The 14,086-nt window shown below is 43.1% G+C and overlaps 1 protein-coding gene across 1 annotated transcript in view; it reads right to left on the bottom strand.

Moving 5' to 3' along the window:
- Nucleotides 1-9,264: 9,264 nt before the first annotated feature.
- Nucleotides 9,265-14,086, bottom strand: part of ror1 (receptor tyrosine kinase-like orphan receptor 1) — a 123,855-nt gene continuing 119,033 nt past the window's right edge. The window contains exons 9-12 of the mRNA XM_079575585.1: nucleotides 12,351-12,530; nucleotides 11,970-12,197; nucleotides 11,535-11,899; nucleotides 9,265-11,451 (exon numbers count right to left, since the gene is read on the bottom strand). Of these exons, the coding sequence (XP_079431711.1) occupies nucleotides 10,761-11,451; nucleotides 11,535-11,899; nucleotides 11,970-12,197; nucleotides 12,351-12,530 (1,464 nt within the window). The 3' untranslated portion in view covers nucleotides 9,265-10,760. The remainder of the gene's footprint in view (nucleotides 11,452-11,534; nucleotides 11,900-11,969; nucleotides 12,198-12,350; nucleotides 12,531-14,086) is intronic.

The following is a 14,086-nucleotide window of genomic DNA, read 5'->3' as shown; positions in this document are numbered from 1 at the left end:
ATAGGATAATAGTCTTTTGCAACACAGATTGATTCTATGCCAGTCTTTGCACTGTTAATTCTAAGTCCCCAATCTAACTATTCTCTGATTGCATCTCTTCACACTCATTTCAGGTGTGACAGCAACACTTCGTTCACTGATAGCATTTCTACTTTTGTCATATCATTGAACCAAAAACCCAATCGCATTACGCGCTTCTACCTGGTGGCTTGAACATGTTCAACTCAGTCGCTCGAGTCTCAATGCGATTCTGAGGAAAACCTCTGGGTATTGCCCCATGTGCTGTTCCCATGCACAAAGTTGTGAATGAAAAAATGTTTACTGATTCTTTGATTATGTTTTACTACCTTCCTCCTGTACTTTATGCAAACCTCGCCCAGCTTTCATCCCTATACTGCCTCTCCCGGACACCCAGAGATACCCTACCGGATTTTACCCCATAGACTGTGAAAATGATGGACGTTGTAGCATTGCTGCGCTGGAAGGCGGGGAGGCCTTTCAGGAAACGGGGCCAGGCTCCGAAAGTTCCTTGCACTAATTAAGTTTCCATTTAAACTTTTTTGACTCTTCAAGCCATTCTTGAACATCGGCTTATCATTTCTACATCCACGTGTTTGTCTTAACCCTAACCCACCCTATTCTAAATATAGAACCTGGCTCCAAAAAAAAATGGCTAATTGCTAGAAACGAGCTTTAGTTATCCCATGCTGAATGCTATGCGGGAATGACAGATTCATTTACTAGAATGATAAAAACTTGGATGTTGTGTGTGCTTGGTGTATCTGAATTATTTATCCAGATCCATTTCGGAACAACACAGCCACAAACTCATTATCCCTTTGTCGACTTTGACAGACATTTTCTTGGAAATGTCTCCATTTTTCAGAAGTAGCCCCTCAAACAAACCCATACATTTAGGCTGAAGAATTCTGAATATGTGCTATGTGTTGGGACGAAGTTTTAAAGCAGGCCCTGCGCTGTTGCCATGGTAACATAATTCTTTGAAGTTTTACCCCCTTTTTTTTTTCTTACAGCTGGATTTCACATTGCCCTCCATCCATCCACCATCACCACCTCCTTCTCCGGTTCCTCTTGGAGCTTCCATCACTTAACTCATTTTTCCTTTTCTTTTTTACTCCATCACAATTTTCCCTTTGAAGACGTAAGCCGATTGCGGGTCCAAAAACGCAACGCTATCTCTGGCGCCGTTCGAAACTAGAGGCTTGCGGCTGACATTTTGGGAATATATATAGAGGACGCGGCACATGAGTCATTGCTTGTGACTGTGGAGGATATAATAAACACACAAACAAACAAACAGAAATAGGCCGCTGATTAGAAACCTGCTCAGCACTGATAATGAGAAATGTCGGCAAGTACAGAGGCAGAACCTTAAAAGGGGGAAGATATCAAACAATCGGGAGCAGAGGCATATGGGGGAGGCGGGGGGGGGGGGATGAAAGACGGGGAGCGCTTGCGTGTTGGATGATATGAAGACTTGATGTCGTCATGTTTCCAATTCCCTCACTCTTCATGCCTGAAATATTGATTTAGAGATGTTGGTGTGGCTCGTGCTAAAAACAGCCACACATCACTAGGGCAGCCATGTTGGATGTGAATAAAGATAACAGCTGGTGCAATGTTTTAGTCAAGGAAGTCAATAGTGTAAAATTGGGGCGACAAACTACTGCTGCAATAGCGTCAAAGTCAAGAAGTGAAGGGAATTTGAGCGCCGAAATGATCTGGTGAAGATTTTGACGATAAAAAGGAATATAGAGCATTTGTTCATTGTAAAAGGAAGGAAATGTAAAAATATCCAGGCAAGAATCATTATCATATTGAGTCCAATCAGTCAGAAACAACTGGATTTACTTGATTCAAATCGTCGTTTTGATACCGTACTATCCAAGTGGCTTCTTCAGGGCTGGATTGGTGACAATAGAGTTCGGAATATTCCACAGTTACCATAGATATCCGCCATCTTTGCAGCTGTTGGCATACATTTCCATTGGCTAACATTAGCTAAAAACAGTATAAAAAGTGGAGAAAATAGCCGTGGAACAACTCCCTTAGCTGCTGAGTGACTGCTGGTAAATACATCTAACACACTATGGTGTCTACGTGTATGGTGTCTACGTGTTTTAATGTGCACAATAACTATGTATTTTAACTATTTTACTAAGTATTTTGACTTTTAAAATCTCCATTAGTTTACAATTGCTGCTAATCCCATAATGCTTAGCGATATGACATCACATTCCCGAACTCTAAGAAGAAGCTAACAGGCTAACGGGCAAAGCTAACTGCGGGCTAGCGGTTATTTAGCAGTGTTTGCAGGCCAAGTTTGAGTGAAAAAAAAAAATCTCCATTGTTCCATTAGGTTGTGGCAAAATGTACAATATTCCTCTCTCCTTTGTCTTTTCTGTCAGCGTAGTATTTACTCTCACAGACAGAGCCGTTGGAAGATATTTTAGTTAAGGGGCGCTGAGGGACAAAATTCAATACTTTGAAAGACCTACAAAACTAAATTGATCTTTTTCCTCACATCAGATTTTTTTTCATCACTTTTTTTGTCGGGCAGTCATCTCATTTTTGTCAAATTTTCGTGACTTTTTTGTCACTTTCTCGTCAAATTATTCTCATTTTTTTGTCAAATTCTTATCACTTTTTCATCCATTTTTTCTCCATTTTTCGTCAAATTTTTCTCACTTTTTTGTCCATTTTTTGTCCATTTTTTGTCATTTTTTGTAAATTTGTTGTCATTTTTTGTACATTTTTTGTCACTTTTTCATCAAATTATTCGCATTATTTTGTCAAATTCGTATCACTTTTTCGTCCATTTTTTCCTCACTTTGTTGTGAATTTTTTGTCCATTTTTTGTCACTTTTTCGTCAATGTTTTCTCACTTTTTTCACATTTTCATCCTTGTTTTCGTTTCAGTTTTGTTGCTATTTTCACACCTTTTTTCCAGAGGCTTTTGGACTTTGGGTAAAGCTGGAGAAAATGTGCTCGGTTCAGGTGGGAGTTAAGGGGTTAATATTGCCTGCAGTTCACAAACTATCCACCAGGGGGTGCTGCAGCGCCCTCAGCACCCTGGGTTCCCACGGCCTTGCTCACGGACAATTAATGAGTAAAAAAAAAAACATGCTACGACACCTGCAGTGGCGCTTGTGGCCTCTAGGGGCATGAGTTACTTAGTTCTGCTTTAAAGCCAACATTTTATAATCCAACAATGTGTTCTATCGCCCACTGGTGGCTGGAATAGGTATCTTTTGAAAGACACGGGAATGGATTCAATTCTCACAGTCTTTGAAATATTCATTGAGATGGCAGCATCACGTGCACGCTAAAAATGCCCAAAAGGATTATAGGTTTGCGCCATGGATGAAGACAGATATGCATATATTATACATGCCAACTAGATGGAGAACACACAGACGCACACATTGACCTGTTCATTATAACACATGCAATTAAAAAACAATTCCTCATTATTTTGTTTTAGTGAATTGGATTGTCAGACCTCTTGTAAAACGATTCCCTTTTGGAACCCCGAGGTACGCAATTAATTGGTGCTTTGGTTTGAGAGAGCAGGGACCTTTTCAGGGGCCCGGGGCCCAACCCCCCCCCTCCCTCCTGGCACACCTCTCAGCCTTAGCCGCCCCCTGTGTGCGGACTCTATAGGTTGAGTGGAAGTATAGACTCTTGGCGTTTTTTCTTCTTCTTTTTTTTAGACTGGAGAGGTTCTGGAGTGGAGAGGAGGGAGAATGAAGAGTGGCAGGCCTGGCCCTCAAAACCCACAACACTGACGCACTCACATGGAAAACATTATGGGCTTGTCCCAGTTAGAGATGGATGGATTATTAGATAGAAGAGAGAGACGGGTTTGAGGGGAAGGAGGGAGGGAGGGGAGGCCGGGACGGGTAAAGACAGGGGAGAAGCAGAGAGCAAGGGGGGTTAAACTGGGGGAAAAAAGTTATAATGGTTTGTATAGCGTTTAAACATATATTCTTTTTGTTGAAGCAGAGTCAGGTTACACCATGGGCGTAACTGTTGTGGGACAGCCCTCAACAATATCTCACACCTTTTCCTTTCCGAGCATTTACGTTTGCAGACAGTAATTCGGGTGTCCAGATTTTTGTGTGTGGGCTACACCCAAATGATTAATGAAAGTACATTATAGGCTTAAGCGTATTTCAACTGAGCACAATTTAGGCAGTTTTAAACAAGATCAAAGATATCTCAGCCAGGTCAGGATTGTCTGAGAGAATTTATGTGTCAATGCATTTCATATCTCATCACTTTTCCCCTTATCCATCCAGAAATTGTAACAAAAAACAAAACAGAAACACTATGAATTCAAACAAAAGCAGTTTGCCTGAGAATCACGCATGTGTCATCAAAGGCCATGACAGTTCAAGTGAACGGAGGTCAGTCTGTGCTCTTCTGGCCAAACAAAATGAGACTTGTTTATTTTGGAGCCGAGCCTTAAGGTCAGGCTAACACTGCTGGAGGGAGTTCAGTGCTCTATGGACTATACACTAGGACTTTGAAAAAGATGGCCCATAATTCAATGTGATTTGAGTCATTCTTTACTCTCGTATGGCGTTTGTGTTTGTTCTGATAAGGATGGACCATTTGTTTCTCGAATTTTGTGAATCTGTCCGTCAGTCATTTGAATGGGGTAGGTTAGACGACATCCCAGCATAGGACAGGAAGAAAATGAATTGAATAAACAAGAATTCTCGGACATCCAGGTAGATACATTAACAAAACCCAACAATCCATCACTACCAAGCATGGGGGTGAGTGCACCAGTGGACCGAGTGGAGTATAGATTTTTATTACAAGGCTGTGGTTTATTTGAATGTGCTCACTATTTGTGCGCAGACTATCTCTGCCGTTTGTCCGAGACTAACTGTGAATATGGAAAATGGATGATGACACAAGCTGACGTGGCAGACTCTCTCTGTACATTGGAGTGAATTTTGGGGCAGCAGGGTCATGTGATCTGGAAGCCGTAAGCATGAATAGACGGGTGGAATGTGGATCCCTCCCTCAGAGCGTTGTTTCTGTCAGCCTCCTGCAGCCAAACCAGTATCTGCCGCTGACAATGAAGATCTGAATCCACGTCCGAGACACATGAATGTCTGCGGCAGTTTCAACGTTACACACAGGAAGTCAGCTGGACCTGTCGTCGGGGATGGGAAAACACACCATGGGAATACGGGAGGTTACTGTGGGCACTTGAAATTTGAATTGAAGTGTATTGTATCACAGATTCAAGGTTACTAGAGTTGTTAAACTGTTAAACCCTAGCAAGTAATTAGAACAAAATCTATAACATGTCAGCTGAACAATGTTTTAGGTCTGATCAAAACATTTCAGAAATCTGGCATCATCAGTTTGTAGATCCAGTTTTAGACATGCTCTGCCAAACTGATCTACAATCGTTTAACCTGTTACAGATTTGTTAATTTGATAGAATTTCACAAAATAATGTGTTCTCATGCAGGACTTCGTCCAACGTTTGAGCAGAAGGATGGGTTATTAGCGTGACAGCTGACGGCTAAAACATTCTGATCAAACCCAAAACCTTGGCCTGTTGACATGTTATATTGTTTTTGGAAATATTTCTTAACCTAGCTCAACACAAAAACCTACTTAAAGTGACACTGCGTAACATTTTGGACTCTGGTGTTGACATCAATACAAAACATGTTTCTAAAGACCAGCTCTACACAGAAAAGTCTATTACTGCAGTGGGTAATCAAAGGGCGGATTTGGATGAGGACCTAACCTGTTAAGATCTTATATTCTGCTGACTTTGTCGACATCGCCATGGAGACGAGCTGGAGACATACTCACTCCCAGTAAAGTTGCAGTCATGTCTGAGCCGCTCACAGCAAAAGCTCATGTTTATTTGTACATTTATGAGGTATTTTTCAATGATGAAAATATCTGTCATGAAATAAATGCGTGTATTTCTATTTTATTTATTGGGTAATATTCTACGCGGTGTGGCTTTAAGACACCAGAACATAGTCATACATTCATTTAAGATGCTCAAAATTATAACTTATTTACACTGTTTTTTGTTTGTTTCATGTTTGCTATTGACCCTCGACCATCAGAAGTGAACAAGGTAGAGGATGAATTTGCATTACTACACATACTGCTGTTTTATTTGCACTAAAACTATGATCAGTACATACCAGTATTATAATTAGCTCGAGAAATCAAAAAACAAACAAGGATGTGGACTATAAGCTGCATTACAATAAGGTGAACAAGTTTTGCAAAATAGCCTGTAGAGCGAACAGTATTGTACATTTTACACACTTTGTTATGTAGGATGCACTCCTGCCACAAAGGATCTGTGTATGTCTAAGACCTGATAAAATATTTAGGAGACTTTGCGGTATTCTTTAGGTCTGGGCAATGCTACTTTTTCAGAGTAAGATTGAAGCTAGTTATGCATTTGATGAGATACAGTACCGTAAATTCTCTAATACTGGCCTGTAATTCCATTAGCGGCCGGGTCTCTAACAGCGGCCGGGTCTCTAACAGTGGCCGGGGTTTGCGGCTGGCGGAGGCAAATAAAAGCCGGTCTCTAAAACAGGCCGGGGCTTTTATTAGAAACTATAACAGTAGAAATATTCCCCATGTTAGGAATTTGTCTCATGCTCGTGTAAGTGAAAACTCACATGCAGGAAGTAAACAAACGGGAACCCGGGCCGAGGGGGGGCTGTGGAGGAGCTGATCCGAGCGTAACTTTGACACATTTAGACACTTTTCAAACCTCCTGTAACTATGTTTGGAAACAGGGCAAACAACAAATGTTGTGTGACCCTCCAGGGTTTTAATAAAGTCACCATCGCGTCTTCAAAGCACGTCCAGCTGCTCCGTGTGCAGGTCAGTGCCACGCCTCAAAATAACTCCTCCGACCAGCGCGAGCGTCTCGTCTTCTCTCGGGTCAGTCTCATGATCGATCACAAACACAAACGCTCCGTCTAAACTCAACTTTTACACAAGATAACAACAAATAATCCAAGTCCGCGGTAAAAACGAAACAGACCTGCAGTGACATTGATGTCAATGCTCCGCTAACAGCAACGAAACACTTCCTGTTGTCCCGACAAAATAAAAGGCGTCAATGTTCCAGCTGCTGGGAGAGTGTTTGCAATGTTAATTAATAATAATTAATAAATTAACGTAATATTTTAGGTGCAAATGGACACAAATCTCGTTCGTTTTGCTCAAATAGAAATAAAGGCCTGTCTCTAATTGTGGCCTGGTTCCAATAAAAGCCTGGTCCTAGATGCCCTTGAGTAAATAAAGGCCCTGGCCTATATTAGAGCATTTACGGTATATGCAAAGGATGGTTCAATGATAGATGATCTGTTTTTAGTTATGATCCCCATTTAGAGAACCTTTTACCAACAGAGAGATAGATTTTTATACATAATTTAGTCAGACGTTTGCAATAATCTGCGCAGGTGCCTCTTCCTGACCTGTACTCTCCTGAGGTCAGGTCCTTGGTGGGGAAGTGAAAGCAGCCTTGTGAGTTCACTCGAGGCAGTTCAAAGGCCGCTCTTCTCTTCCCCTCCGCCGGGCATGCAGGCTGGTCACTGTGTGGTACGGGACAGACGGCAGAGGTCAAACACCTGTCAGCCCCTCCGCAGGCCCAGCCTCCACACAGGTAGGAGAGTTGCTGTAGGGGGATTCACAGAGGAAGTGAGGACGTGAAACTGTACACCGCTGTTCCTATACCATGCCTGTTCAGTCATCAAGACGTCAAAGCACTGTGCAGCCATTGTTATTGGGCTCGACCTCAGCTGCAGCGTGATAGAATGTTGGTATTTGGCATCTCGGAGTTGAAAATGTTTTTGGGAAAGATTTACGTGGGTTTTGCTGTTGTACACAGAACTTTGTCCGCAGCGTTTTTGAGCCAACCCTCATTGCATTGGGTGCATGTCAGGACGCTCCAGTTTCTCCCCCGTCTGCACAAAACATGCAAAACCTACAGGAAGATTTTGCCTCATAATTGGGAGATGAGTCTGTGGGCGCTGAATGGCAGTGTCTCATTTGGTGGAAGGTCTGTCAAATTCAGTGGACAGATTTGCCTTTACAGTACATGAAAAAACAAGATTTGTCTGTTGTCAGTATAGCACCGACATGTAACGTATCCAGTGACGCTGTTGGTATAAATCTCAACTCCACAGGCAAAAACAAAACATCATTGTAATCAGTGGCTCGATCTTTCCCTCTCATTATTTACCCCTACGGGCTCGTTTGAAACCAGAGCTCACAACTGGGACCAATCATGTTCCCTTTTGCCACTGCGAGACAGTGTTTACATGCACCGCATTGTTTACATGTAGTCTCCAGTAAAACCCCACAGTGTTGCATGTGGGGCCCCGCTGATGCATCAAGGACACTAAAGACATCATCTTTCACTGACTTCTGACCCACTTACCTGTTCCACACTCATACATGGTAGACCTTTGTGAAAATAGGCCCTTGGTGACGAGGGAGGGGTCCACGGTCACAGTCAAACTGCCTGGTGGTGGTGCCTTGGGAGGGTCAAAGTAAAAGATCTAAGCATCAGCTCACACCCAACCCATGATTCATTTCAGACGTGCAAAAACTGTACTGACTGCTGTTTATCTAAATGAGGGATGAAGGTCTCATCTACCTTAAGAAAGGAACATAGTAAATGTTTCTAAATAAATCTTCAAATGTATAACTTATTGCACACTCAACAGCAAAATCATGTTTAAAAAGTAGGCCCAGCTAGCACGGAAAAGATTGTTTTGGCTCCATTGAAATAAAGAAAGGAAGTGACTGAGCTGCTTAAAACAGTCGCAGACTCTCGGGAAGAGTCGGTTTTTGGCCCAGTTTGAGTTGGACAAATGTCAAATCCAGCTGCTGGCACATGCCTGGACTGTGCAACCGGCTCCCCCTGCCGTTCAGTCGATGTTACTGCAAACAAAGGCACAAGAAAGCAAAGGCTAAAGGGCTTAGTGACACCTTGTGGGAATACAGAGCTATTACACCTGTCGAAATGAATACTTTAGAGAAACACAGTGGATGAAGAAAAAAGCGCAAAAGTAACCAAACAGCATCATTTAATAAATGATTTAAAATACAAAAACACCTGTGCAAAAATGTTCAGACACATACGAAGACAAGGCCTCTCTTGATCAAAAGGAGTATCCATGTAAACCTTTTGTGATGGGGAAAGGTACTGAAAGATGCGTTCACGTACAGGAACATTTTGGGATAGTGTTTCTGAAAACATTTGAGCTACATTTGCTTTAGTTTTCACATCTTGTGTCCAAGTGGTTTTACATTGTTTGCAGATTACAGTCCTTTTGATACTGGGGTCACATCACAAAGTACAGCTCAGAGGCCTCTGAAAGTAACAGATCCGTCTGCTTCACATACAACATAACACAACTCTACAAAACCCTTTTCAATGTCATAGTACACTTTTCTATTCCAATATTCCAAATATTCAATGACCTTGATCTAAACGTGTGTAACCAAATTATAGTTACGTTAAATTACCATGTCAAATTTTTCCAACTCAACTAGTTCGAACTCTTCATGAAAGTTGAAATTCACCAGACATATTATTCACTTAGGAAGACAACCAGTTGACATGGCACTATCCACTGACCGGTGGACCAAACTGATAATCAAATACAGCTTCAGGCAATTCATTTACACTTACATCATATAACATGGTTGACTCCAAATAACCTTTTGAACATATTAATGTGGCACACTAAAAGTACTTTTCAGAGGCTGAAGTACATGTGTGTCTCACATATTAAGGCATATAAGGCCTGAAGACTTGAACCTGTTTTCACATCTGCACAGTTCAGTGGATCTTTTGTGGGCATAAAAAATAAATTAAATACATTTAAAATCCCTTGGCAAACAATTTAACAAAATAAACAAATTTAGGTAGTATATGTTGAACTTATCTTTGAACATTTTTTCTCATTGGGGCAGAGACACACATTAAAATGTGAATTAAAATCCTTCAAAATTCATACAGCCAACACCTTTCTTTAGATAATACAAAACAAATATATATTATTTTCAGTTGAAGTACCAGCTCAGAGTTGGTTGGCAGGTGAAGTCTTTACCCTGAGACCTGTAGTGGCGAGGCCAGAAGAAGTCATGATGATAGAACTGTAAGCTTTAAGGTGTCCCTAACTTCAGCACTAAAGTTATGTGGCAGATTATGTTCACACCAGCGCACAAGAAGGCATCTAAGAATCTGTGCATCTAAAGATACATAAAACTGTGTGCCAGGTTTAGTTCCTTATTACTAAGAGAAAATGTAATGTCGGTAAATATGTAAAACATTCAGTTGTCATTTCCAAAGAGAAATATGGTAAGAGACATTACCATGCCTTCTGTAGCAGACAGATTATAACAAATGCGTTCAATAAACTTCACTGGTGACTGCATTTACACTGGGGACACACAAGGTCTTAAAATGATACATACTTTACAATAAAACAATCTTCTGAATATATAAATGCATTCCACTTGATTGGAGCCACATGTTCTTTATTTACAGAGGTTAAAATACACATTGAGTCCTGGGACATGGGTCCTGGTGGCGTTAGCACCTGCTGACCAGCACCTCCACACTGTTAGTGGTCCATGTGTTCCACACGCTGCCTGTAGTGGTCCCATAGTAACAGTGACGCCCTCACCCCCCCCCCTCCTCTGTCTGTCTACAGGTCCGCAGTGATCACATTGTCGGTGTACATGATAATGTCAGAGTCTCCAGACAGCAGAGCTGATGTTTGCGATGAGTCCAGCTGCCCTACTGTCTTCTGGGATATCTGTCCGTACATTTGGCCTGGCCCGCTACCTGGCATGATGCAGTGAGAGAGGAGGGGTGTGTTGGCGTCGTGGTTCGAGCCAGTGGTGGAGGGGACCCCGCTCACATGGCCTGTGCTTGTGGAGCCACTGGCACTGCTGGGGGAGCGGCTCTTGGGAGGAGGCAGGTGGTGATGCATCACTCTGGTAGGCGGGGCAGGAGCGGCAAAGTGGGCAGGGAAGGCTGCATATCCTGGTGGAATGGGGTATCCATTCACAGGAATGAAGCGTTGGTGAGTTTGGGACACTGCCATGGGAGCCCAGGCCGGCATAGAAGCCATCTGCCCTGGAGCAGGGATGGCCTGGGCTGGGTACAGGTAGGCTCCAGGAGCCGCAGCATAGCGAGGGTTGCTCAGGTTACTTACAGGACTGGCACTAAGAGAGGTGGTCTGGGTGGTGGCATTACCCCCTCCACCAGAGGGTGTGCTGGAGCTGGCATGAGAGGACATGCCCTCCCAGGCTCTGAGCCGTGTGTGGATGTCCTTAAAGCGCGGGCGTCGTGCTGGACCCTCCTGCCAACACTCTGTCATCAGGCCATAAAACCTATCGGAACAATTGATCGGTCAATGCCAAAAAGAATATATAACAAATCTTAGAACACTCATCAAATGTCCACATGCTCATACCTTGGAGGACAGTCCTCTGGACAGGGCAGCAGCTGCCTCTTCCTCACCATCTCCATCACTTCCTGATTGGAGAAGCCATAGTAGGGCTGCAGGCCATAACTGAAGACCTCCCACAGCACCACGCCGAAGGACCAGATGTCGGACTCTGTGGAGAACTTGCCGTAGGCAATGGCCTCAGGGGGCATCCAGCGGATGGGCAGCAGAGTCTTGGGCTGGATCAGGTAGTAATCAGACGAATAGATCTCTCTGGACAGGCCCAGGTCTGAAATCTTTACATGAAGCTGTTCTCCAACCAAGATGTTCCGAGCTGCAAGGTCCTTGTGGACAAAGGAGTGGCTGGACAGGTACTCCATCCCAGCGGCCACCTGGATGAACAGGGTTCATTGTTAAATCCTAAAGTTTAATCCCCTGTAGTGATTATGTAAGACATTTTACCTGATTGGCCATGTGTAAGAAGTCTCCATGGTCCAGGCTGGATTTGACTGTGCCATCCTCGTCACTGCTGCAGCCCACGTCAGAGTGTGGGGAGCGCATGATAAGGAACTCGTGGAGGTCTCCTTGTGGCAGGAACTCAAACAGCATGCAGACTGGCTGCTCCTGCGTCACCACGCCTAGCAGACACACCATGTTGGGATGCTGCAGCTCGGTCAACACTGACACCTCCTGTAATGGACAATCATGGCATTCAAGACTTTATAATGCCTCTTTCCAAATAAACTACAGGTGCAATGCTAATGCTAATGGTGACTACACGTTTTAATTATCTAATTAACTATAAACACACATTCCACTATACAAATGGTTACATATTCATACCTTCTGAAAGTCGCCCCAATGCTGCACATTGGACACGTCTTTGAGGGTCTTTATGGCCACGAGCTGAGGGTGGTCCATGCCGGGCAGGTACAGGTGACCCTTGTAGATCTTTCCCAACGGGCAGTCTCCAAGCTCCTCCATAAAGCGCACAGCAGACAGAGGAAGCTCTTTGGCCTTACTCTACAAAGGATCAAAAACATTGTATCAGCTTTGCATATTGAACATTTGCCTTTAAAAGCTTTCTCTGTAATACATCCTCCTTAGAGTTAAAATGAACCAAAAGATTTATTAAAGCAAACATGTACGTTGTTGGGAGGAGATTAAAGGTGAGAAGAGGTTGGCAAGGATTTGCAGATTCCAGGAAACGTATGCTGTGATGAATAATGAAATTCCTAAGTGAGCTGCGGGAGACACCGGGCTGTATGATCTCAGAGGGGGGTACGGAGTGTGTGAGGTGGGGAGAGGCTAGCTCTGACCTGCTGGGCTTATGAGAGTAGCAGATGTTTTTGGTTATGGCTTTGTTGCACCCCTTTCCTGACTCTCCACACCCAAACCTTCACATCCTCCTCAGCCCATTAAAGACTGTAGCTGAGACATACTGTACAGTGTCCGGCGGGACATCCGGATGGTCATGGAGTGATATGGTTTCAGATACAGTGCTCAGTATGGAAAAGATCGGCAGACATTTTAAGGTCAGGCTTTACAACTGGTTTGGTGGTGCAAACTGTTTTATATACAGAAACAACAATTTATGTTTCTGGAAAATATTTTTTTAATTAACTCTAAATTCTCCAATGTGGCGTTTTCCCCCAGACAAGATCACTCGGCATGTTTCTATTTTAGTTTAAAAAAAAAAAATGACTGGAAGGTTAGGAAATATTTTCTAAATTCCATGAGTAAACTACATCACACGGGTAAAATCAAAAAGTCCAACAAGTGGCACGGTGGCACAGTGGTTAGTGCTTGTGCTTCACCGCGAGAAGGTCTTGGGTATGGCCGAAAGGTTTTCTGTGTTGACATGTTCTCCCTGTGCCTGCATAGGTTTCCCCTACGTACTCCAGTGTTTCCTACAACTAAAAACATGTACAACAGAATGAATGAGCATGTGAGTGAGAAGCTGGTGGTGATCAGAGGTTTTTTTTTATTTACATTTTTATTTGGTAGGTACAGTTCATGTTAATGAACACACCACACCAGATTGTATCCATGGGCTAATTTGCATTGTCCCACACATCCTGGCCTATTGTACATGTTTTTAGTGGTAGGGGAAACCGGAGTACCTGGAGCAAATCTACGCAGACACGAGGAGAACAAGCAAACTCCACACAGAAAGGCCCAGTCCAGGAGGGAATCAAATCCAGTACCTTCTCGCTGTGAAGCACAAGCACTAACTGCTAAGCCACCGTGCCTAATGACGACAGTGCGGCGTTTGAGAAACTCGATAACACAGGCTTGAAAAAGTGTCAGCCATTATTATTCATATTAATATGAGCAATGTAACATGGACTCAACCATGTACAGCTATAGAAGCCGAGTGGAAGAAAAAGGTGCAAAAACAGAATGGAACATAATAGCTGTGGAACAACTTTGTAGACCTGAACAATCCCTTTAATTTGATACAACAGCTCTGGCGCACCAAAAGAGCCTTTAAATGTAAACCATATTTCATGACTCAGTTATCCATGGAGACCGTTTAAACAGCATTTTATGATCCCCAAAGTGCAGGCCCAACACCG

Source organism: Gobius niger, assembly GCF_951799975.1.
Source record: "Gobius niger genome assembly, chromosome: 17".
Classification (NCBI taxonomy): domain Eukaryota; kingdom Metazoa; phylum Chordata; class Actinopteri; order Gobiiformes; family Gobiidae; genus Gobius; species Gobius niger.
Note: the sequence above shows the minus strand (reverse complement) of the source record. Positions and strands in the feature narration are given on the sequence as shown.